Here is a 26,954-nt window from a genome sequence, read left to right on the forward strand (position 1 = left end):
TCTGAGTTCTAGTCCCCACTCGGCCATGATGCTCACTGGGTGACTTTTGGGCCAGTTGTTGACTCTCAGTCTAGCCTACCTTACAAGGTTGTTGTGAGGATAAAATGGAGAAGAGGAGGACTATATAAGCTGCCTTGGGTTCCTTGCAAGATGAATAAAGGCAGGATATAAATGTAATAATAAAAATATAAATGTAATAATAAATGGTGATTTCATTGTCTTCATGGTGGACTGTAGAACATCTAGCCCTTTGGAGTTTTAATAACGGACACAAGGAGCTATGGTCTTAAAACTCCTGTACTACCTTTTAAAAAAAGAATGCCCAAGTTCCTGAAAAGTATATATAATAATTAATACTTGTATGTCACGCTTAATGTGTATGTAACAATGTAATTAGAAGCCTTTTGCTTTTATACACAAAGACTTACCAAAATGGCATAGCTAGGTTGCCATTAAAAAAAAGTTCAATTTAAGAATTTGCTTTTACATTGGTAGATGGAAAACTGTAAATCTATTTAAAATGGTGCACATCTGTCTCTTCCTCCACTGATAAGGATAGTTGCTTTGGCTTATAATGCACTGAATTTAATATAGTTTTGCTCCTATTTGCTTAGCAACAGATTAATTGCTAGCAAGATATCCAAAATTATAAACTAGGCCTGGACGCTAGGGAATAAACTGAAAATGTATAAGGGTTAAAAAGACATTTTAAAAAATGTTCATAGCTAATAGGCATGTGTTGACTGAACAAATTCAGAGTGAAGTTGAGAAACTTCCCATGTTAAGCATTTGCTTTAAAAATGTGGACTATTTAGAAGTTCTCTAGAGGTAAAGTTGTCTCTTTCCCCCCCTGGCAGGACTGCTGAGTTACTGCCCCCATCATTTCATGTATATGTTTGGGAAAGCTGAACCTGTTGAATTTCTGTCTATCACACAGTCAAAGCATAGAAGCCTTGTTTGGGGTGGGGGTGGGGGAAAGTAATGAACCTATAGAGAAGAAAAGCTCTTTCTTTCCTTTGTGCTTTCATGAGCAATACATCTTCCTTCTCACTACCCATATAAATTAGAGGTAGACGCAATTTCAAATACTGCCAACAGAAGAAAAGATTTGGGACTGGATATGAACTGTGAATAGGAGCTGGAGGAGAGGGATGAGGCAGGCTGTGCTTCGCTGGAGTAAAAAGCTGGCTAGCAAGAAGCATGCAAGAGCAAAGAAGAACATGAAATCTGTGATGGCACAGCGGAAACAGGCAGGAAGGAGTCAGGCAGGTCCTAAGCAGGTCTGGGAGGCTAATCTTCCCCTGAGTATTAAGAACAAGAAACCCTCTCCTTCGGAGTGGAGTAAATGGGAGGTGAGTGACCAGAGCTGGGATTTGGAGTGGGTGTTTATTTTATGGGTCATCTCATCTCTCTGCCCAAAGGCACCTGAAGCAAATTGCTGCTGCTCTTCTTCTTGTTGTTATTTATTATGTCATGACTGTGGCAGCATTTGGGTATCAAAAAGTGCATACAAAAGATTCAGGAGCTATGTCCTCTTCCAGGATATTCCATTCCATCTTGCACCCATGTCCCCCCCCCCTGAGTAAGTCAGCATTTCACATCCACTGAGTATGTTCGGTCCTGAGGGTTCTATCTCACCACACACACAGTTTTAAGGGGGGAAGGGAGTTTCCCTAAAGATTTTTTGGTACTTCTGCAAACCTTGGGGTTTCCCCCAAGCTTGCTGATACCTCTTGTGCATGAATGGTGTTGTATTGGCTAAAGAAGGATCCACACTTTGAGAATGAGTTTGCTGTTAATATATAGGATGATAGTAACAGAGGCATTATGCGTATATGTTGGTACAGCTGTTACACCGCATAGCATTTCCTTTTGTTAGGGTATTGATTCTAGTTTTTTTGTTGGTCCCTGTATCTGCGCTGTTAACAGTCTGGAATTAGAAGGGGAAATATTTATCTCTGCGCATGCTGTGAAGAGCTTCACCTGCTGATTTCTGCACCTGTTATTAAAGGCATGAGAGTGGGCCAGTTCTAGGCAGCTGGAAACCCTAGTAGTCCTTGTGAGATATCCTTCCTGTAACTTTGACAAACTTTTATATTGTACTGTGTAATTAAACATGAATTTTTCTCCCCCTGGCCTGACTTTTAAAGTCTAACCCATTGGTTCCATTTGAAAGCACTTTTCAAGCCTTCTAAATGATAGGGTGGCTACCCAACCAGAATTTTACTGGCTGAGAGAGAATGTTATTCTTTTGCTAAAATTGATGCCATTGATGCTGTCGGTGTACATGTGTGTGCAGCATTGTATGTGCCTCTGCACTAAGGCACCACGCAGGGGTAGCAGCTGGCTTTGCAGCGCAGCACAGATACATGTAGTGTGGAGGCCATGAAGGCAAATGCACACATATCACACAGAACCCTGCAACTTTAATAAGAGAACAATGGGGATAGATGGCACCATTTTTTCCCACTGGGTGGATATTGTGTAGTCTTTTAAAATCCTTCCTCAGAACCCAGCTTTTCTGTGAAACTTTTGGCACAGTCCTCATCCCCTACTGAAACTGAGCCTAAGAGCCTTTCAGCATGAGGCTTTTATTGTGTGCTCATGATTGCTCACTCATGGTAGTTTGAGGCTCCTTTACATGATGTCAGCATCCTCCAGGGCCTCTCCCATTTGCAACCATTATCATGTTTTTTTTTTCCTAATGAGGAAAGTCTGGTATTATTTACAAATGGTGGAATGAGTGTCTCATGTAATTGCACAATTCTGCTATACTACAGTGCCATGTAGTGGCTGTATAATGAAATATAGAAAGGCTGAGAAAGAAAACATCTGGAAAAAAGCATGTGTAAAGAAGCCGATCTTAATCCTGCAAAGAATCCAGAAAAAGTGTGGGATAAAAGCCTCATGTAGAAATGCCCTAAGTCTGTATAACTGAACACATCTTTCCTATTCATCCCACCTTTATTTCACCTGTCCTGTTTGTTCATTTATTTCTTTATTCTATCTATCTATCTATCTATCTATCTATCTATCTATCTATCCATCCCATCCCTCCCTCTCTCTCTCAAAAACTCCTTTCAGGGCACAGTGCCCTCACAAAGCAGCTTACAATATTACAAAAACATGAACATACAATTACAATTAAACACGCACACACTTGGAGCAGGGATGTGCCCTCTTCCGATTACTCTATAAATGCATTAGGGTGGCCATGTGTCCTACTTTAGATCCATTAAAGGCTTCAAACGAATGTACGAAGTTGTAAGAATTGGACACATTGTGCCTGCCCTATCTGAATGAAGCCATGCCTGCTGGCACCTCTAGGCAAGCCCCTGCCATGGTGTACCCCTATAACTTCCTGAGGGAGGGATCACTCTACCTCATTCCCTGGCAGCGGGGGGGGGGGGCTGTCTGCCCACAGCAGGCAGAGCTGTTCTTTGGCCTACTAATCTCCCCTGCCTTCAGACTGTGTGGCCTACAAAGCTATGTGCTCCTTAGGGAAGTCTACCCCATGTGGCTGAAGATGTTACTGCCGGCTTCAACCCTATGTGGACATATTTAAGTTAATTAATGCATTTCAAAACAAAATAATTCAGAGGTGTCCCTTTAGTACACATGCCAAATTTCAGGTATCTGGGCCTTACAGTCTCGATGCTATGACACAGACGGAAGGACAGACAGGCACACACACAGAGACACATCCCCTTTTATTAGTACGGATATATACAAATTGAGCATAAAGGAGGCTCACAGTACCCCTACAGATACTGCTCCTCCATTAGGTTTCTAGTGGGAGGACACCAGTGCCGTAGGATTCTTGTAGAGAGCGACTCTGCTCGCTGTCTGTCTTTTCCAGTCTCACTCCAAAACTACAGGCTTCTCCTTTGGTTTCCTGTCTACACACAGATCTGGCTTCACCCCTCTGCTTGTCTAGTGGGGGGAATAAAGATAAGTCATCTGTTGTGTTGGGGTAGTAAGAAAAAAACATGTATAAATTCAGCAGGCCTTGCAAACACAATCATCCTTTATCGCTACATAACAAATCTGGCAAAAGTTGTCCCATGAGCTACTGCAGCATGCAAACTACAGGAGCTCAAGAAATCCAAAAAACACTAACACTGAACCACAGCACCTCCAGGCATACATTACACTTCTCCCCCATTAACTAACAGTTTTTAAACCAACAGGGTGGAACTCATTTGCAGAGCTATTTCTGGGTTTTACTAATGGGTGTAGAAATTGCAGCTGACTCCATTTTGGCAGCTGTTGTAGGAAAGACAGAATTATTGCTTCCTTCACTTAGTGGCTCTGGTAAGTCCACAGGAGATGTAGGAGAAACATCAACTCCAGATCGCTCTAGAGCAGATGCTTCTGATGGTTCTGCTGTTGTCAAGCCACTCTGAGAGGAACACCTTCTCAGTTGATCAACATGACAATACCACACTGGCTCATCTGTACTCTGGACCTTGTATGACACAGGCCCAGTGACTTCAGTAATAGTGGCAGGAACCCATCTTGGGCCAGAGACATAGTTTCTAGCAAAAACCAGTTCTTGAGGTACAATGAACTTAGAGTAGGTGCTGACAGAGCAGCATCCACAGTATGTTCTTGTTTGGCAAGTCTTCAGCTAAGTTCAGAAGGAGATGGTCAAGGCACGTCTTGAGAAGTTGGCTCATTACTAGCTCAGCAGGACTGACTCCTGTTGTTGAACATGGAGTAACATGTTGAGCGATGAGGAACCTGGGTAGTCTTGTTGGCCAGTCTTCTCCAACAATCCACTTCAGGGCATCTTTTGTTGTGTGCACCATCCGTTCAGCTTGATCATTTCCTTGAGGATGAAGAGGTGCAATGGTGACAGCTCAGATAAGGTTTCTGTCCACAAATTCCTTAAACTTGGTAGATATATATTGTGCCTGGCAATCCATGTGTTGCAAATAATTGGTGCAGGGCTCTGATTGTCGTGGCAGATATTTATGATGGGACTAAGAGCATTGAACACTGACAACAAAGGTCCGCATAGTTAAAGCAATGGTATTCCCCGTAGTAACCTATGGCTGTGAGAGCTGGACCATAAGGAAGGCTGAGCGAAGGAAGATAGATGCTTTTGAACTGTGGTGCTGGAGGAAAATTCTGAGAGTGCCTTGGACTGCAAGAAGATCAAACCAGTCCATACTCCAGGAAATAAAGCCAGACTGCTCACCTGAGGGAATGATATTAAAGGCAAAACTGAAGTACTTTGGCCACATAATGAGAAGACAGGATACCCTGGAGAAGATGCTGATGCTAGGGAAAGTGGAAGGCAAAAGGGGCTGACCAAGGGGCTGACCAAGGGCAAGGTGGATGGATGATATTCTGGAGGTGATGGACTCGACTTTGGGGGAGCTGGGGGTAGCAACGGCCGACAGGAAGCTTTGGCGTGGGCTGGTCCATGAAGTCACAAAGAGTCGGAAGCGACTGACCGAATAAACAACAAGAGCATTTCAAGCCATTTTGAGTAGGAGTCTACCAGAATCAAAAAGTTCTTCCCCTGGAACGGCCCCACAAAATCAATATGGATTCTTGTTCAAGGCTTCTTGGTCACTTCCCATTGGAATGTTGATGCCCAAGCAGCCTAGCATGTGCTGCACTCATTGACAGTCTTTTCAATCTCAGAGTCAATTCCAAGCCACCAGACATAGCTTCTAGCCAATGCCTTCATGTGTATAATTCCCAGATGTGCTGCATGGAGTGTAGGCAAGATGATTTGACAACTGCCTTCTGGAATGACAACACAGTTTCCCCAAAAAAGACATTCTGTATGAGCAGAGAGCTCATGTTGATGGCTTGCAACTGGCTTGAATTCCTGGGGCAGTTTCTCAACTGGCCACCCCCTCCATACCCAGTTTAAGACACAGACCATTATGGGATCGAGATAAGTTAATCTTGCTATTTGGTCAGTCTGAAGAGGTGGATCTGGAAGGGTTTCTAAAATCAAAACTTCCAGTGGAGGTGGTGCATCATAACCTGGGATCTGTATTCAGTGATGATGGTTTGGGCATCTGCAGGAGCATCAGCAACAATGAACAGTTGATATGCTTCGGCAAGGTCACATTTTGCAAAGACTTTTCACTCAGCAAGAACAGCAAGCAGTTGATTGATCGCAGGTACTGGATATGGATACTTCTTCAGTGCCTTGTTCACAGTACACTCAGTGAAGGCTGGTGGCTCTGATTTCAGTGGGGCTGTGAATGCATTCTGGGTTTCAGTCAGAATCAGCCAGAACTCTAAAGGACCTATACAAGGTGCTGAACCTATTTTGGGGATAGTGTTCAGCACCTTGGATAGCTCCTTTAGAGTCCAGACTGGTTCTGAATAAAACCCAGAATGGATTCACAATCCCATTGAAATCGGAGCCACCAGCCTCCACAAAGTCTCATCTTACCTTTCAGCTTTAGAACTGGCACAATTGGTGTTGCCCACAGGGTATGTGTAACTGGTTGAAGGACTCCTTGTTTGATGAGATGATCAAGCTCTTCCTCAGTTTTGCCCTGCAGGTCATAAGGCACTTTTCTGGCTTTCATGTGAATTGATGCTGTGGTTGGATCCAGCTAGAATGACACTTTGTAGGCTCCCAGTTCATCAGAAAACACATTGGGAAATCTATTGACAACTTCATGTAGTTAGCCTGTGCTAATGGCATGAATGCTCTGAACCTAGTGGGGTGAACCAGTTCTTTCCTAAGAGTTTTTTGTGCTGCCCCTTTGCAATGACAAGTGGAAGTTTCCCTTTGAAAGAGCCATGCTGCACATTCACATCACAGCATCCACAAAGATCAACCATATGATCATTGTAATAATGAAGAATGCATGGTGGTCTCACCAGCTTTGGCAATCGCTTCTGAAAGAAAATATGATGGAATTTAACTTTCTTGATTATTGATACCCTAGAACCAGAGTCAATTTCCATCTTGCACTTACAGGCATTTACTGTTTGAGTCTCCTGCAAACATTGCAGAATTCTGAGGTTTCTTGCCATGGACATTCTGAATGTGATACAACTACTTGGCTTCACTGCCATGTGGACAGTTAAGACCACATGTTGCTGGATGATGTGGGTCCCTATTACACTTCTTTGATGTCATACTGATGGATTTTGAATGGTGGCCCTTCTTGCAAAATCTGCACTCAGCATCCCTGAATTTGCAAAGAAATTTATTAAACAACAGACACAGGAATATTATGGTAGGTTGGACTTTGGAGCAATTAGGATATCTAGATTCTCTTCTAGTTTCCCTTCCCTAAAAACATATCATGGAGAAGAAAAAAAATCTGTCTGAGATCATGTCACCCTTTCTTTGCAGAGCCTTTACAGCTCTGTGCTTTCAGACAATGAAAACTAACTTTAGAGAAGCGAGATATGAGAACATGAGTAGGGAACAGTGTTTCTGTATTTGTGGTAGTTATGTGGTTGAGGATACTATACACTACATGTTACACTGCAAGTTATATAAAACTCCAAGAGATAAATATTTAATGAGAAGTTTAGCACCTGTAGCCAACCTTAATGATAGGGATAAAATTATGTATTTGTTGTCATGTACATCCAAGTTTGTTACGTTTAACACAGCTAGATTTGTAGTGAAAGCAGCTCAACTCAGAATAGCTCAAGAGGATAATTGTTTTGTCTAAGAAATGCAGTATCTGCATTTACATATTCTTGTAAGGCACTAAATATTTGTATATTGTATATTGAATTTTAACTTTTGTCAGTATTTTGCATTGTATTGTTTGGTTGCTTGTTGTCGGTACTTTGGCTATAACCTGTACTTGTTTACCTAATAAAATAAAATAAAATGATTTTGCAAAGAGAGCATTGATGTAACCCTCCACAGCCTGAGTGGGGCTTGGAATGCCTTGATTTATCAGCAGATATTGTGTGGGGTGCAATTTCTGTGTTCTGCCAGCCCTCTTGCCAAGATCTGTCTGCCTACTTTGCTGTGGACAGCATTTGTATTACAGCCAGTTCTCTTACTTTCTGTGACATATAGTGATGCAGTCTCATTGGCTAGAGCTTTTTCTCGGGCAATATTAAATGTCAAATTTGGCTCAGCTAGGAGGTGGCACTGGAGTGCTTGATCATGAACTCCACAAGCAAGACAATCCCGCAACATGTCATTTAGGAAATCCCCCAATTTGCAGCATTGAGGGAAATGATGCAGCTCTGTAGTAGAAGCAGCAATTCCCTCACCAGATGGTTGATTTCATTTGTGAAATATAAACCTCTGAACAATGACTGATGGTGTGAGTGAAAATTGTGCCTTCAGTACTCCCACAATTTCATAAAATGTCTTACTCTCAGATGAAGCAGGTGCAGTCAGTAATCTTATTATTGAGTCTGGGTCTCACAGACTGTCAGGACAACAGCTCAGGGCCCTCTATCTTGTTTGCGTCAAAATAAAATGAAAGGGTCTCAGAAAATGAATTCCAGGGCATTTCTATATGAGGCTTTTAACCCACACCTGGGTTAACCTGGGCTTCTGCTTCCGGATTCTTTGCAGGATTAAGATTGGCTCCTTTGCATGTGCCTTTTTCGGGTTTTTTCTCCCCTCTGCCTTTCTATATGTTTATTATACTACCACTAGATGGCACTGTGGTATAGCGGAATTGCGCATCTACATGAGGCTTCTATAGAGGGATTGAGAAAAAATCCAGATTTCCCTTGTTATGAAAAAAACCTGCGATAATGGTTGCAAAGATGCCCTGGAGGATGACATTGTTGTCTAAAGGACCTAAAGAAACTACCATGAGTGAGCAATCATGATTGCACAATAAAAGCCTCATATAGAAATGCTCCCAGGAAGTGGGCTGACTGAAATCAAATTCTTTAATATGCTCCAGAGCAGCCATTTTAAGCACAGGGCTTGCTCAGCTTCCATGGTGGAGGTTTTATTCAGACAATTTACCAGTAGTAATTGGGTGTGGATTCACACTGCCTACCATTTCTTCAGCAATCAGCAGAATCCAGCCTTTGTCACCACACAAGTTTAATGTTGGGGTAGCAGGAAAAAAACATGTGGAGATCAAGCAGCCCTTGCAAACACAATTGTCCTTTATGGTGACATCTGGCAAAACTCCTCCCACGAGCTACTGCAGCATGCAAACTACAGGAGCTGAAGAGGTCCAAAACACACTAAGATTGAACCGAAACAACCCCTGGCATACACAACATCATCTCTGCTCATCACCTATCTAAGCCTTCTTGGGCCAACTTAGCACCCATTGAGACATGTCACCCACATAATATTATGGGCTATCAACAATCTTTTGTCAGGAGATCAAAGATCTTGCCTCACAGCAACCCACACTGATTGCTCTACTCACAGAAATGGTAAGAGTCAAGAATCACTAGAGCTGGAAGGGAGCCGAAGCAAGGTTATTCAGACCAACCTCAATCCCATCACATTATTTTATATAAATATAAATATAAATATTTATTTATTTTTCAATTACTATCCCCTTGGCCCTGTAATACAGGTGATAAAATGATAATAGCTATCTTTGAACTTCATCCAGAATGAATGTATTTAAAGATATCAAACAACTTTAAGGAGAGAATCAACAATAATTATAATTCCAAACGTTCTGTTTTTCTAAAGCCTCATTCAAGGTGGCACCAATTGCTTAGGTCAGAGTGATCCATTTCCCTTTCTAATGACTTCCCATTGAAAATGGCCATGCGTAGTATGATAAAAGCACAGTTTTTCATGCTTAACAAGGCTTAGTGGGCTTTATTTAGTGAGAGGCTGTTTGATGGACATTTGAATCCATTGTGGAAGGTGGAGATTTCTTCAGTGCCATGCTGTTTGCTTTGAATAAATTGTTTGCCACTGCCTGCAAATTTGCTGATAAGCTGGTCCATTAATGGCCTTTACAAAACATGTCAGGGCTCACCATTGATTTATCACATAGAGAAAAGGTTGGGTTATTGGCAATAACCCAATCTGAGATGTCCATCCCCCAAACTAAAGCCAATCAAACCTATAGTAACTAGTGGGCAGCCAGTGTTGGAGTGTTGTTGCACTCCAAATCCATAAGCCCCAGCCAGCATGGTCACTGATCAGGGATGATGGGAACTGTAGTCCAACAACATCTGGAGGGCTACAGGTTCCCCAGCCCTGACTGAGAGGAATATCATTAGATTGCTTTCTTGTGATCAGTTCAGGAGGCCCAGTGAAGCTCTGGTCATATGCAACAAAGAGTGGCTCACAGGATGAAAACCTCATTCCTCTCTGCATAAGGAGCGCATCTAGGTAGTGCATTGGGACCATGGATTGATCGAAGTAGATTGATCCAGATGCTGATATAGATCTACAATTGCTCCCAGTGTGTCAGGGTGCTGGTCTCAATCTCTAAACCCCTAAATGGCTTGAAACTAGGGAGACGTCAAAGGGCTGTCTTATTCTATATAAAGCTGCCCTAAGATCTGCTTCAGAGAGTCTCAGAGTGCCCTTGCCAGAAGATGACTATCGAGAGGGCTTTTCTGTGGTGTCTTTCCACATTCATGGAATCTATACTTTTTAAGGAGAAGGCGAAAGAGGGCAGGGGAGACAGGGTAGAATAAAGACTGAGAGGGGGAAGACCACAAGACAGAAGGACAAGGAGAGAAATGGATGTGCATGATCAGGGCCAGCATCAAGGGTAGACATGGCTGAGCACCTGCAGAAGCCCCACACCTGAGCAGGAGCACACTAACAAGAGCCCCTTGCAATTGCTCCTCATCTTCACCCTTACACCCTGTTTGTTCACCTGCCTCTTGTTCTGGCCCAGACAACGGTGGTGGTGAGAAGGAGGAGCAGGAGATGCCGCTGCCTGCTTGCTCCTTGGCTCCTTGCCAGTCAAGCAAGCAGGTGGTAGCGGTGATGAGAAAGAGGAGGAGCAGCAAGAGCCGTTAGTGTTAATGGCAGTTAGAAGGTAGATGTACCAAGGGTCAGGGCCCATTGAGGGTGTCTCAACCTGGAGTCAGCACTGTGTATGATTAAAAAATGGTAGAGGGGTTATTGGTCTAAAAAAATCACAAGGACTAACTACCTCATTTCTTTTCTTCTTCCTTTCCAGTTGCTGGCTATCATTGGCTCCATCTTTCTTCTACTTTACATCATGCTGTGTTATGAGAACTTCCATTTCCATGTGGCCCATATGTATGCTCACCTTGGGTACCCCAACGCCCAGCACATTGTGGGACAGAGATACCTGAAAGGTAACATCTAACTTCGGCTGTGATCAGTTGATGTCAGTGCCCTTTAAGCAGCCTGGCCGTGCGCAGGATCATAGCCTCTGAATTTGTGCAAAGGACATCTGTGCGGGATCCAATCCTGTTCACATGGATCCAGATGTGATTGAACTGTACGCTCTTTTTACATCTAAGTACATTCCTAGAGGACTAGAATGTTGAAAGTCATTCGTTAAAATCATCTGGGGTTCCTGGTTACATGGAGCATCTGTATGTGCACAGCCCCCTTTCACACATTAAACTGAACACAAAACATTGGGTAGAGGAGTCAGTGGGTTCATCCCGGTCCCCCCTCCACATATTTGGAGTACATGCGGAGGGGAAATGAGTGAATGGAACAATAGCCTGTGACAGTTACCGCTTTGGATGCCCCAAAGGAAGTCTTAACTGCAATTTCTTGAATTCACTTGGAGCCTTCAGTAATCCAAGGTTTATAAATCTTCCAGACATGAAGATTTATATCAAATGCATGGGGTGGGGTGAATGTGTGCTCCTCACATATCCGGGGGCGGGGGGAGAACCTGTTTTGGCTCAGGAGCCAGATTGCCCCCAGGACCAATCAGGTGGGCCAGATGATGTCAAGAGGGTGGGACCCTGCCCCCAAAGCCCCACCCCTCCACTTACATCATCTGCCCCACCTTGCCCATTGTTTCTTTCTCCATGCAGAGACAGGCACGGAGCTCTGTGCCTCTCTCTGCATGGAGAAAGGGATTCAGCTGGCACCTGGAGGAACTGCTTCTCCAAGTGGCTGCTGAGTCAGGTGCCTCCTTCGTATGTCACTCTCTGTCCCAATTGGGGCAGCAAGTGGCGCATGAAGGGAAGGAACTCAGCCAGCACATGCTGGAACTCCAGCAAGTGCTGCCCAAGTGAGCCACTTCCACTCCCAGTTGGAATCCCTTTGTTATTTCTGATCACAGGTCAGTGATTAGAACAGGATTCCTCTCCCTGCTACCTTTCCAAGCCCCCAGTAGACTCCAGGCCAGAGGGTGGATCTTGTGGAGGGAGAGGGGCCCACAGATGGGAACCAATCCTCCACGAGCCAGATGGGGAACCTCTGCAGGCCAGATTTAGCCCATGGGCTGGAGGTCCCCCATCCTTGCCTTATATGAACATATAGGAGTTCATATAAGAACATATACCGTACAGCACCAGACCATACTATCTACTCCAACTAATGGTGGCTCTCTAAGATCTTTCCCAGCCCTGCAACACAGAATTCTTTTAAAACAGAGATAGGAATTGAACCTGGAGCATTCTGCATGCAAAGCAAGTGCTTGACAACTAACCTATGGAGCTCTGAACTACTGTGCCTACACATAATCACGCACCACAATATTTTAACAGCATTGCAAGTAGGTAGCACTGCAGGCCAATTCCCCAGAGCAGATATTTAGGCCCACAGTGGGCAGGCTGTTCTTCTGTTCCTCTAATATGTCTGTAGTGTGGAAGTTGCCAAAGGATCAGAAAAAGATGTCTTACCTGTTCTTTTAAGAGTGGCTTGGTCTTCAGAAATCAGCTGGTGAAGATTTTCACAGCATGGAGATGCACATCACCATCCGCTAAGGTCTCTAAATCAAGCTGCTGTTAAAGACACAGGAGCAAGGGGCAGTAAACAGTTGGCAACCTTATTTGATTGTGACTTTGTCTCATTGCTAGGAGCTGGTGTGGAAAAGAATGAAGAGAAAGCCATGCAGTGGTTCAGGTGAGAAGTGGGCAAATGTTAATTTGATTGGCAATCTATTAATATCTCCCACCCCCCAGCAATCCCCAATATTTATTTGGAGAGCTCTTGGAACAGTAAGAGGAAGAGCAGGGTCGGCTCTACCATTAGGCAGAGTGAGGCAGTTGCCTCAGGCAGCAGATTTTGGGTGTCATAAAAAAGGGCAGCAAATTGTTAGCTATTTACTTTGTTATTATTGTATTTCTACTGCCAGGGATGGGGAGAGGTGCTCATGGGATGTTCTGCCTCACATACCAAAATGGTTTTGGGTACTATGAACCTTGGTAGGTGAGTGGGTGCACAATTTGTTGCTCTGCCTCAGGCAGCAAAATATCTTGGGCCGGTACTGAGGAAGAGTAAACTAACAGTTCCCTGTTACTTTGCAAACCCCTCCTGTTCATTAAAAGGGCACCCAGAGTGATCCAAGCACTCTAGTCCAACCTAGAGGTGCATTCAGGGAAGGACTTTGGAGCAGATGTCCAGGGTCCCCAAAGGCAGCATGGCTGAGTGAAGTAATACACATCACCATCTAAAGAAGGAGGGGAGCTGGAAGATCATTTGGTCCACAGTTTAAAATTATTTGACTGCACCAATGCCAACAACAAACAACTTCTCCACAGGGGTGACTAAATGTAGAGGAAGACATGGCTCCTGTATCTTTCACAGTTCTGTGTATAGGGGGTAATTTTGGCAAGCACACCTTGTGGAGAAGGGATAACAAATGGCTGCACCTCCTGAAATTTCCTCTTCCTTGATCACCCTCCCTCTTCTAAACCCCACAACTAGGCAAGTCCCACTCATCTGGGATGGCTAAGGACTACAGACAGACACACTGAATGTGTATGTATTAACCATCTTTATGCAAAAGTATCTGATTAGAATAATTTATTCTAGCTGCTGCCATCTGGAGAGAGGATCGGAGGCCCAGATGGCTCAGGGTTTCTGGATGTTTAATTCTGTGCTTAATTAATCTCATACTGGCATGGGGATCTAGCTATGAGGCACGTATAGGGGCACCACTTACACCCTAAATTTTAGGGAGGACAGGCCCCCTTTCTGAGTTTCAGTCCAGATCTGGTTATTTTATTATCAATTATATTTTTATCCCACCCTTCCTCCAAAAAGCAAAGGATGTGAACAAGTTTCTACACCTCCCATTTTATCTTCTCAATAACCCTGTGAGGTAGATTAGACTGACTCTTGGTGGTCATTCCAATGAGCTTCATGTAGGAAGACCACTTACGCATCGGCAACCCCTCCCCCCAAAAGGACAAAAGGGGAAACAGATTTTAATAAAAACTGCACATGCTAATCAACTTCATGGGGCTGTGAATCCATTCTGGGTTTCGGTCCAAACCAGCCAGAACTTTAAAGGAGCTGAACCTATTTGTGGGGATAAGGTTCAGCACCTTGGATAGCTCCACCAGACTCCACTGTTAAAAATAATGACTATAATTTCAGTAAAAATATGATACATCTCACTATAGCGAGGAAAGCTGTGACCAGGTGACCTTGTGTGCTTGTCCCATCTGCTGCTGAAGTGCTAATGAATGATGGGCAACTTTAAGGTCCCTGCTGCTCTCCCTTCTTGTGGGTCTTTCTCTTTAAAATGGTCTTGCATCCTCAAGCAGAGGATGCCTTCAAATAGAGGACTGTGGCAGCATCTTGTATTTCTAAATTTGCATCTAGACATATAAAGTAGCTTATGGAAATTTTATGCAAATTGGTATCCTCTTTTTAGGCAAGTGGGGTAGTCTTCCCTGCTGCAGATGGTCACCTTCTAAGACTTTGAGGATGATGGGGTGGTGGTGCGGTGTATGTGGAGAGAGCTAACATGCTCATCCCCTGCTTGCCTTGATTTGGGGGACTGTAGAAGGTCTGCACAGGGCTTTTCTTTCATCTTCTTTCTCTCTTTCAGACAAGCAGCAGAGAAAGGCCACCCGCACTCCTCTTTCAACTTAGCTGTGGGAAAACTGAAGAATATGACAGCTATGCTTGAAGAAGGGTAAATGTTTCCTTCTTTCTGCTCCTATGGTAGCTCTCCTGTCAGAAACAGATAGCCAAAGTATGGTGTAAGGTCTAGAGTAGGGATGTGCAGCAACATGATCCATGCTGGAGGCCACTTCAGGGCTTCCGAGGTGGGACTGATTCGCTTCAGGCTACTACAGGGCCCCCCTGACCCACTTCAGCTTCCAGAGCTGAAGCAGGATTCAGATGGCTGAATCCTGCTTTGCTCCCCCCCCCCACGCAAGCCCTCAGCTCCTTACCTGGGCCCTTGGGATGCACGCCGGCAGCCATCTTCCTGTTCCAGGGAGTCAGCATTGCCACCACTGCCGCTGCCAGGTCCTGGGCTATCGGGATGCATGCCAGAGGCCATCTTCCTGTTCTAGGGAGTCACCATTTATTATTTTTTTTAATGGTGACTCCTTGGAACAGGAAGACCGCTGCTGGCGTACATCCTGAGGGCCGAGGTAAAGAGCTGGGGGCTGGGAGGCAGCGGCAGCGCAGCTGAGCTTCTGGATTGCTCTGAAGTGCCACCGAAGTGCTTCAGAGCAACCCGACCTTCTTTGTGCTGCTTTGTGCCCCCTCTCTGCCTCGCCTCAGAAGCAGCACGGACAGGCCTGAAGTGCCTTTCTTTGGCTCGGACTTCAGGCTTTGGGCTGAAGCAGTGTGCAGCCCTAGTCTAGAGTAGTGGAGCTGGACCAGAATGTCAACTTCCTGCTGAGCTGTGAACTGCACTGGCTCACTGGAAGCCAATTAGTAAGGTTATTGTGAGGTTATGTTGTGATAACCCCATATGTGCACTGCCTTGAGATGCTTCAAAGAAGAATGGGGTTCAAATGTGATAAATGAGAAATGGTCTCAGTGTTTCTCTGACACAGGAGTGGGGAACTTCAGGCTCAGGGACCAAATCTGGCCTTCTTAGGGTTCCAAGCTGGTCCACCAAGGTACCCCAGATGGTCACGTCCCCTTTCCATGGCCCCCACCGGCTCACCGCTTTCGCCAGCCACCAGTCATTTGGTGGTTTCCTGGCTTTGGTGCAGTTCGCACCCCACCCCAACCTAAAAGGCTGAAATGCCTCCCCTGAAGTACTCTTACTGGCAGTAAGAGCTTTAAGCTACAATATCTTTTGTATTTTAGCTCCACCCCCTTTCCCTTAGGCCCCACCCACTACTGGAATGTGGCCCCCAAAATTGAATTTGGCCCTTGGGCTGAAAGAGGTTCCTCACTCCTGCTCTAATACATGGCCTGCTTAGGACTGAGAGAAAATGGCCTCCCCAAAAGGCGAAGTTGGAGAGGGGAGCATTTTGCTGCACATTCCTTGGGGGGAGGGGGAGAATTCTCCAGCATTCTGAACCAAGGTTTGATCATCCAAGTGTGGCCATTTAAAAATGTGGAGAGCATGGGAAGCAAAAGCTGCAAAAGTTCTACGAACTGCCAAGAAGTTACTTCTTTGGGCACCACCGGGGAATGATATTGTTTTGCTCTCCCCTGTTCCCTGAGCTATGGATGTTGCTTGTGATCAGGTTTCTACCAGCTGTCCCAGGGCCTGCTGTGGCTTAAAGGGGTTTACAGAATTTGGGAAAGCAATACAAGCACCTTTCCCCTGCCTTGCCCATGTTGCAAAGATGTATTCACATGGGGCTTACTGCAGTCCTTCTCCACTTGGCTTGTAATACCAGTGTAAAACTTACATTCTCTAGAATGCTCACTTGCACCTCTTAATGCTTCACTTCTGCATCAACAATGAACAGATGTTTTACTTAATAGCATGAGAGGCTCAAAGTCAGTTTTGACCCCTTAAGTACAGGCAGACCTTGGTTTGCCACCTGAGTGTGTACACAACATGCAGGGCTGGCCCTACTATTAGGCAGAGTAAGGCGACTGCCTCAGGTGGCAGATGCTAGGGGGCAGCAGTGGCAGCCATCTGGCTGTTTCTTCTGAGCCTACCAGCCATGCCCCTCTGTTGGAAGACAGAAATGTGCATGCTACCATGGCCTGACCTGCACTCCCTAAACGCCTGATGGAGGATACTATCCCATCACCAGTATTTAAGAAAGATTCAGTTGGCAGTCCAGTCAGCTTCTGTATGTGAAATGGAGGACAGAGTGCCGTCTTATCCTTTTCCTCAGGCAGCAAAATGTCTTGGGCCAGCCCTGACAACATGGAGTGGCAGCCAGTCACATATGATGCCAGGCCTAGCCCAAGACATTACAAGATGGCACCCTCACCCCAATTCCATGTACCTAAGCTGACTGGACTGGCAAAGGAATCTCACTTCAACACTGGTAACAGGACAGCATCGTTTTACTGCACCTGAGGTCAGGAGGCTACTTAAGAGAGCTCAGTCCTCCAACATCTTGGGGCTCCCCGCTCCCAGCATCTGCTGCCGAGGTGACCTCCTCATTCTGCCTAACAGTAGGGCTGGCCCTGTATGATGCATTTTGCAAACACATACTTGTCCCATTCACACTTTACATATCTTTAAAGGTGTATGCTTAAAAATCGCTTCTGGATTTATTCAAATGAGAAGTGGTATATAAATATTATTAATAAATAAATTTAGCTAAAATTGAATATATATGTAACACTGTGCAATGTGGCGCTACGCCTCATGGATAAAGATGCTAAAAATGTCAAGTAGTTACCCATCTCTTGATGATTCACACTACTGCCCTTTTTCTCTGAATGTGAAATGATACATCTCAAAATACTGTAGTTCAGTATAATCAGGAGATGTGAGGGGAGCAGCTTGATAAGCGAATGGGGAAGGAATAAGCCAGTAGTTGGTTCCAGTATTCAGAGTTAACTGTGCACAGATGACACATGGATGGATGCCATTACAAAAGTATGGATAGTAAAGAAGGTATGTAAAGATGAAAGTGCCCTTTCCGCCTGCCATGTGTTCTCATTTTTTTCTGCCTATGCATCTGATGATGGTTGCATATCTTCCAGGGATGTGGAAAAACTCCTGGATGTGGCTGCTGGTCATGGGCTCCAAGAAGCCCAGAATCTCCTGGAGAACATCAGGAACAGACACCTACCTTGAGAGACCAGGGCTATGGAGGGGGCATGGCTTCCAAGTATATTTGCTTGCTTTTGTTTTGCTGTATTTCTGTTACTTGGGTTTGGAAACACTATTTCTGCCTTATACTTAGAGTTAATTGGCATGATTTACCATATGGTGCAGGAAGGAACACAATTATATCCAGCCATATCTCCATTCACGACAACATGATGTACCAAACATGGGTATTAAAGACAGACCTCCTCATTGGCTTAGGATTTAAGACTACTGTTTGAGCAATAGAAGTTATTTATGCATTGCAATAGTTGGCTGTGACAGAAGTAAACATGGCGTATCTTTACCATGCAATCTATAATGGAAATTACCTTCATTTAGCATTCACTATGGCTTAACAGCTGCACTTTCACAATACACATTTCAGGAGAAACTAATTACATTGAACAGAGGCTGCCTCCATGGTTGCAAGTATCCCCATTTTCAAGCTACCAAGGGAATAATTATATTGAACAGAAGGCACAATTCCTAGTCCTAGATATATGTAATTTCTGTGGGTAATAAATGCTTGTTTCATGAGACATTTCAGTCTGTGCTCTGTCTCATATATTTGGCATGACTACTCAGTAACATTATTTACTGTACAGCAAGGAGGCCTTTTACAAGGATGCTCTGGATGGATGTTGCTAGAGAAGCTTTGCATTTCCCAAGAGCGCCTTGGAATAGGAACAGGATCACAAGGGCTGAGGCATATAGTAGATTCCAGTTACAAAGAGCTGCCATTTTATAGCAGCTTTTAATCAGAGCTATATAAAACACAGCCTAACTTATGAAAGGCTGACTCCTGGAGCTTTTTCCTTTCACTTGTCTGCAATCATGTGACACACAAGTTTGAATGTTGTTTGAGAACTCCTAAAATCCAAATAAACTCCTAATATTCAAGTAAAACCCCTAAAATCCAAGTTAACTTTTTTTTTTTTGCTTGTGTGAGAATGATACCTAATGGGGGGTATCATTATATATTATATATTGCAGAACTCCTGTAAATGATGTAATTTAATTTAATGTACACTGGTTTAAGGGTTCTTCAAAGCAGTCAAAAATTGCCTGTAGCTATTAGAAGAGGGAGGAAATCTAAAAATAACAGTAAGGTAACTCAAAAGCTTGCTCACTTCTTTGTGACCCTTTAGTTGGTCCTAAGAAAGGTGTGTCTTTCCATGTAGCGAACACTAGGAGTCTCCAGTGTACTGCCTGAACTTTTTGGAGGGGAAATTCTTGCTGTAGAGCAGAACAGTATATACATGCCAAATACTGTAACCAACCTTCTTCCCATGCAAAAATAACGAATAAGCAACCCTAGCCTGGTGCCCTCCAGATGTGTTGGACTGCAACTCCCAGCCCCACAGGGGATGCTGGGAGTTGTACTTCAACACATATGGAGTGTACCTGTTTGGGGAAGGCTGATATTAACATTGTGACACAGAGGAGAACCTCCACTCCTGCCCCACAGTGCTTCTCATGTAGATGCATAGGGGTTCTCCAACGAAACAGATTTACTATTGGCATGACTGGCTCCAGGTTTGAGGCCTGCCAGCTTATGTTGGGGTTGTTCCCCCAGCAGCAGGGTTAACTGGTAGTGGGTGGGCACTTTAATTTCCCATAATGCACTGGAGTGACACTATGCAAGTGCCAGTAGCAGTGGGCCTTGCTGGGACCCTGGCAACTGCCAAGCGGTGTCAGGCACTGATGCCAGTCCCTTGGCTATTTAAATGGAATCCATATTCAGATCCATTACATTCACTGCAGGCTTGTTTTCTTCTGGAGACTACCTGGAGATGCCAGGGATTGAACTTTGGGCCTTTTGCATGCAAAGCAGGCGCTCTATCGCACTGAGTTACAGCCCTCCATTTTCCATATATGTATGTTTCTTTCAATTTAACTAACAAAGCAGTTGAAGAGAAGTTTGACTCATCACCTACAATTTATTTATTTGAAATGTTTGTATCCCATCTTTCCATCCACTTCCACTAACAAACCCAGTCAGACTATTTGTCCATCGAAGCCCAGTTTTGTCTGCTGTGACTAGAGGCAGCTCTCTGGGGTCTCAGGCAGAAAAGGGTCTTCACATCATCTGCTATCTGATCTTCTTTTCCCCCACTGGAGCTGCCAGGGGTCGAAACTGAGATCTTCTATTTGCATAGCAGATGCTCTCCCATTGAGCTACAGAACTTCTTCCACAAATCTCCAATATTGGTCTCCAAGACAGTTCACAACAAGTCACTGAAGCAGACTTCCCCAACCTGGTGCCGTCCAGATATGTTGGACTACAGTTCCCATAATTCCCAGCCAGAATGATCATTGCTGGCTGGGAATGCTGGAAGTTGGGGTCCAACACAATTGGAGGGCACCAGGTTGGGGAAGACAGTATTAAAGAGTAACATTTAGAGCATTTCCACACAAGGCTTTTATTGTGTGCTTGTGATTGCTCACTCACGGTAGTTTGTGGGCCCTTTATATGACATCGTCATCCTTCAGGGCCTCTCCCATGCTTTGCGACCATTACTGTTTTTTTCTTAATAGGGAAAGTCTGGTATATCCTGAATGGCACCATGAAACTCTCTGTGTAATTGTGCAATTCCACTATACCACAGGACCATCTAGTGCTGTGTACTGAAACATATAGAAAAGCAGAGAAAGAAACCCCCCAGAAAAAAAACATGTGTAAAGGAGCAGATCTTAATCCCACAAACAGTCCAGAAACAGAAGCCCCGGTAAAGGTGCTGGATAAAAGCCGCATGTAGAAATGCCCTAATTCTTACTACCTCTTACTGACAGCTCCTCCAGACATGTCTAACCGATCTCATCTGGTGTCCACCTCCAATAGCTTTCCCCCTTGAAATGGTCATCAGAAAAACCTGGCAGCAGTTGACAGTTTCAGGGGGTGTGGGAATTCCCTTCTCCACCAGCCCAGAGATCTAAGTGTACCCCTCTGAGCTGTTTTCTTTTTTTCCCTACAGCAGCTCCTCTAAGCGGCAGAAAGGGGGAGGGGAATGAGATGACCAAAGCTCTATTTTCCAGTTAGTAGTTTGTAATTTAGGGTGCAATCTTATGCATGCTTAGACAGAAAAAAAATCCTACAACTCTCAGCATTCCCCAGCCAGCATGGCTAGCTAAGGAATGCTGGGAGTTGTAGGACTTTTTTTTTTCTGTCTAAGCATGGATAGGATTGCGCTCTTCACCCGTTCACAGCCCTGACAAAAATCAGTTCAGATGTAATCTGTGAGCCCTTTGTGTAAGTCAGAGCACTTAACAGCTTGCTCTAAAAAGCACCAAGAATAAGCCTCTATCATGATTAAAAAGTGGCTGCACCATCTCCCACTTGCACGGACTCCCAGTTGGCACAATCCTATACATGTCTACTCAGGCGTAAGTCCAAATGCAATCAGTGACACTTACTCCCAGGTAAATGGGTATAGGATTGCAGCCTCAGTCTCCTCATCATGACAGCATCTTGGCTTGGAAAAATACAACTATATCGAGTCCAAGGTTGGAGAAATTGTGAGTTAATGAGATCAGTCCCCTGGGTATTTTCTGCCTAGGTCACATAAAACAAGTTAAATAACTCTGGAAGGAACAGGCTCTTGACTCTTCCAGGTCTCAGTGACTGCCTTTCCTGTCCTCCCAGGGTTACTGAGTAGAACAATTAAAAGTGTATTGTACTGGATTGGTCCAGGAGGATGAAGCAGTACAAAGAGGCCAACACTTTGGCTGAATTCCTAATACCAATCAGCAACTGATGCCATTAATTTAAGTAAAAACTGGAGCCAAATGTGAATCCCAAACAGATTTGAGGTTAGTAGAAAATGTTAGCATGTGGGGCTTTATTTTTTAACCATAACCCCCCCCCACACACACACTTGCCTTCTTTCACATCTTGCAACTTAAATGCTAATTTTCTAAAACCTCTATATTCTCACCCCCCTCCCCCTGGAAATGAGGGATCTGCCCCTGAATAAGGACCTTACCACATCATGGCTCCTCCAGCCTCCCACACAGTAAATGTGCAATTGTCACTCTTTGGTTATAAGATAAAAAAGGATGAAAGAGGGCACTGATTTGCATAACGTTTGCTTGTGTTAATGTACATGTTCAAAGGCAAAGTTAGAAATCATTGTTGTAATTTAAATAGAAATATAATGCAGTCTCCACCACCCTAATGGTGAGGAATGATGGGTCCAAAACATCTAGAGGGCACAAGGCTGGGGAAGGGTAGGAAAAACAGCATCCTTGCCAGGGCCAGTGTTTAGGGTAAGCATGATTGGGCACCTGCCAAGGGCCCACACCCTAGCAGGGGCCCAATGATAAGAGCCCCCTGGAGTTGCCTGTCCACTTCATCATTTCAACCTGCTTGTTCACTTGCCTCTTGTTCTGGCCCAGACAACAGTGGGGGCAAGAAGGAGGAGCAGCAGATGCCACGGCCTGCTTTCTCACTGGTTCTTTACCTGTCAAGCAACCAAATGGTAGCAATGAGGAAGAGGAGGAAGAAGAGGAGCAATAGCAGCTGATGACAATGGTGCTGAAAAGGTAGACTCACTCAGGGAGGGCAGCCATTGAGGGTCTTGCCCAAGGGACCTCAAAAACCTGGAGCTGGCCCTGATCCTCACAATGAACATGAGGCAAGATGTTGGATCCAGAGCAACAAATGAATTACAGCTCCCCATGTTTTGAGGTATAACCTGACTGTATGAACAGGCTACTGTGGAAAAGGGTGATGGGGGAGGAATCGTAAGCTGATAAGCAAACTTTACTGGGTGGTGGGTAGCTGTCTTGTGTATGGTACATTTGCAAGGGCATTTCTACTTCATCTACCAGCAGGAGTGCACACACTGTCTTGTCTAAAGGCAGTGCCACTGCATAGCCATTGCTGAGATGCCAATGCTGCATTTCCCCAACACACAAATGGCATTTTTGTTTTCCTTTTTGCTGGAAACTGTCAAGGTCAAGATCAGTTCCTGGATTCTCAAGGCCCTTGTGAGCCTCCATCACTGAGTCTCCTTGACGTAAACCAACTGAGTAATGTAAAGTAACCTTTCTTTTCACTTTGATCCTCACCCAGGCAGCCTTCCTCTTTCCTTCTTTATCCCCTCCCCCGCTCCCCTGCCCAGTCCTGTCCCGGAAGCCCAGTCTGCCATAAGTGATCCCAAGAGCGGATGGGGGAAAATGCAATGGTTTCTAATTTTTCTGAGGGGTTTTAACGTAAGGTTAAAAGATACATGAGTCTATCTTGCATTGTGCCACACATGGTGGGAGCAAGCAAAAGGTGAAAATGGAAGCATAGACAGATGTGTGTGTGGGGTGACTTCCATGGGCTTCTGAGCCTCTCCTGGAGTAGGACATAGAAGCTGTGATTCACCTCACTGCTGGTGGTGGAAGATCCTGGGCAAGTCGCTATATTTCTCTGAGCTTCAAATCGCCATAGGTCAGCCTTCCCCAACCTGGTGTCCTCCAGATGTGTTGGATTACAACTCCAAGCACACCCAACCAGCTGTGTTGGCTGGGGAGATGCTGGGAGTTGTTGTCCAACCCATCTGGAGGGCACCAGGTTGGGCAAAGCTGTGACAGGTAGAAATAGGGATAGGAACCACCTACCTCACAAGGTAGCAAAGGCTTTGAATACAGAAAGTGCTGTAGAAACTAAGAAATGAAATGCATCAAAAGGCAAATGAACAAAAAAGGAGCTCCTATCAGAATATCAACGCATTTCAAAGGACAAACAGTTTTCTTCAGACTGTATCAGAAACGGCTCCATTTCTAAATCCCATGATCCCAAAGATGATCGTAGCACAAGAAACCCTGCTGGCTTAATATGCTTTGCAAAGGCTTTTTTGGTGAGTTAGATATTCAACTGCTGTAAATGGCTATAACGCTATAGCAGCTAATAGACTTAGGTTAATTTGCACCACCATTAGAATCTGACCCATAAATATTATTCCAAATTGGTTTATTTGGTGGAGTTTTAAAATAAAGTTGGCAAGCCTCAGTTATGCCTTCTAATTACATCTTATATGACTAATTATACAATTGCTTCAATTAAGGCCACAATCTCAGCATCAGATGGGGATTCCAACACGTGTAATTATGAGGCAAATTTTCCCAGCACTTCAAATCTAGCAAAAATTCTGCATGCACTAGCATTGCCTGTTACAAAGTTCATTGAGATGGAGCTTATGCAGGGCGTGAGCGATCAGACTCAACCCCCACCCACCACCCAGAGGAAGACCAATGTTAGTACCACCAGATTGGCTGCTTCCACTAGCCTAGATAACATGTACATCCACACTGATATGTGTCAGCACATGATTATTATGTACTTTAGGACTGGCAATTGTGGCACCTTAAAGACTAGCAAATGCATTCTGGCCTAAGCTTTTGTGGACACTGTTCACTTCATCACATGCACAAAGTATTAACCTCAAATTGGCACGTTTATTGAAGGCAGTGAGGTCAGAGGGCGCTGAAATGGAAAGGTACAGTGATAATTACCTTAACAATTGCCATTCACAAAACACTGTTGGTCTCTAACACAGGCATCATTGCAATGGTGAGCAGATTAATATATGCGGTGTGATAAAAAAAAAACACACCCAAAACTTTTGTCCTCATTCAAACTACAAGAAATAGAGTTGATGGATTGTACTTCAGCTATTTCACATTGATATCTGTCTCTGGAATTCCTCTGTTCAAGAACGGTCACCTTAAGGTCATTGGCAGAGTGTCTGGGAAGTTAAAATGTTCCCCTACTGGATTTTCAATATTGCCACTGTTAATGTTAGATTTGTGTGTATTTATTCTTCTGCATAGAGACTGGCCTGTTTGTCTTATGTACAACGCAGTAGGGCATTGCTGGCAAATGATGGCATACATCACATTGAAAATCACAAATGGCAGCTGTTAAGGTAATTATCACTGTGTGCACTTTCTGTATTTCAGTTCCCTTTGCCCCCACTGTTTACATCTTCCTCCTGCAGCACATGTGTGCACGTGAGCAAACACACACACACACACACACACACACTTATATATTTGCCAATTTGAGGTTACCAATTCATGCATCTGATGAAGTGGACAATGACCACAAAAGCATATGCTGGAATAAATCTGTCAGTCTTTAAGGTGCCACAAGACTCTTTGGTTTTTGTGTGTGCTGCAACAGAGTAACACCACTACCCCTCTGAAAATCATGCTTGTGATCCACATAAGGGGATGCCTAGAGAGATGCCTGGAGATTGAACATAAGAACATAAGGAGAGCCTTATGCTGGTCCAGCATTGTGTTCACACACTGGCTAACCATCTGCCCATGGGAAACCCACAAGCAGGACATGTGTGCAACAGCACCCTCACACCCATGTTCCCCAGCAACTGCTGTACACAGGCATAGTGCCTCTGAGACTGGAGGTAACATATAGCCATCAGGACTAGTAGCCACTGATAGCCTTCTCCTCCATGAGTTTGTCAACCCCCCTTTAAAAGCCATCCAAATTGGTGGCCATCACTACGTCTTATAGTAGCATCTGGCTGAACAAATGGTACATCTGGCTGTACGTGGGGTATGTCTGGCTGTAGCAGGGTTGTTCCTTGCTATGCCACTTGGGCTGATAGATTGGGGTATTTTCTCATCATCATGAGTTCATTCGCTCCCTCTGTGTGGGTGGCAACTTATGGGTGTCACCACTGGCACAGTCTCTGATTGATAGGCTTTGGTTGTGTTTGCAGAAACACTGCTGTTTTTGTGTTGCTTTTAGAGTTTCTGCATCATGTGTTTCCTCCTCCAGAGCTAAGCAAGTATAAGATATGGTAGCTGTTTACCGGTATAGCAGCAGCATATATCTGCCTTGAGTATCATTGGTATATATAGCAGGGGTGCTGAACTTTCGGTCTGTGGGCCAAATCTGACCCGGCTAGGTCCCCCAAAGACCACACCCCCTTTCCCTGTCCCCACCCTCTTTCCTCTGATGGCCAGTCATTTGTTGGTCTCCCAGCTTTTGCACGGATTCATACTAGGGAGGGGCCATAGCTCAGTGTGATAGAGCACCTGCTTTGCATGCAGGAGGTCCCAGGTTTGATCCCTGGGTTCTCCAGGTAGGGCAAAGAAAGAATCCTGCCTGAAACCCCCAAGAGTTGCATCTGATGTCGACAGTACTGGGCTAGATGGACCAGTGATCTGACTCTGTATAAGACAGCTTCCTATGTTGCTATTCTTTCCATTCTGAAAGGTTGAAATGCCTCTCCTAAGGTTTCCTACTGGCAGTAAGAGCTTCATGCATGTTTGGACAGAAAAAAGTCCTACAATTCCCAGCGTTCCCCAGCCAGAATTGCAATGCACACTAAAGCTAAAATATGCTGATACTTTTTTGGCCCTACTCTTAGTCTTCGGCCTTAGCCCCTTTTACCTTCAGCCCTGTCCATCATTGGAATGCAGCCCTCCGAGAGCTTCTCCAAAACTAAATTTGGCCCTCAAGCAGAAAGAGGCTTGTTGCCTCTGGTGTCTAGGCCTGCTCGGCCTGTTGTATGAAGCAGTTATCACTGTCAAATACACCAAAGAACAGTGAGCTGAATTTATATTTCTTTGATGCCTTTGAGTGCTCTTCAGGCTTAGAAAGTAGTAAGGAAGCCAGGAAGACAAATTAAAGTAATGGCAAACTAGTGAAAGAGAATTGAGTTTGGCCTTAAGGTTGCAAACAGGGCTGCCTAGATACTTCAGAACATTTGTCAGATGAAAACAGGTGAGCTTGTTTTACAAGGCCCAATGCCTTTGTAACATTTGGCATTCATATGATGCTGTCTGGAAAAAACGCCACTGGCAAGTGTACACAGAAAACATATCAAGCACACACATATAGGGGCTTCCTTGGTGCCTCAATATGCTGACCCAGAGCAG

At 44.6% G+C, this 26,954-nt stretch overlaps 1 protein-coding gene across 1 annotated transcript; it reads left to right on the top strand.

Moving 5' to 3' along the window:
* Nucleotides 1-1,084: 1,084 nt before the first annotated feature.
* Nucleotides 1,085-18,601, top strand: LOC146343752 (uncharacterized). Its single transcript, XM_084860234.1, has 5 exons — nucleotides 1,085-1,352; nucleotides 11,097-11,238; nucleotides 12,928-12,973; nucleotides 14,910-14,996; nucleotides 17,948-18,601. The coding sequence occupies exons 1-5, from the start codon at nucleotides 1,152-1,154 to the stop codon at nucleotides 18,039-18,041; spliced, it is 570 nt and encodes a 189-aa protein (XP_084716360.1). The 5' UTR covers nucleotides 1,085-1,151; the 3' UTR covers nucleotides 18,042-18,601.
* The last annotated feature ends 8,353 nt before the right edge of the window (nucleotides 18,602-26,954 follow it).

Source organism: Heloderma suspectum, chromosome 5 (genome assembly GCF_057233095.1).
Source record: "Heloderma suspectum isolate Gila_16-S chromosome 5, 16-S_ref, whole genome shotgun sequence".
Taxonomy (NCBI): Eukaryota; Metazoa; Chordata; class Lepidosauria; order Squamata; family Helodermatidae; genus Heloderma; species Heloderma suspectum.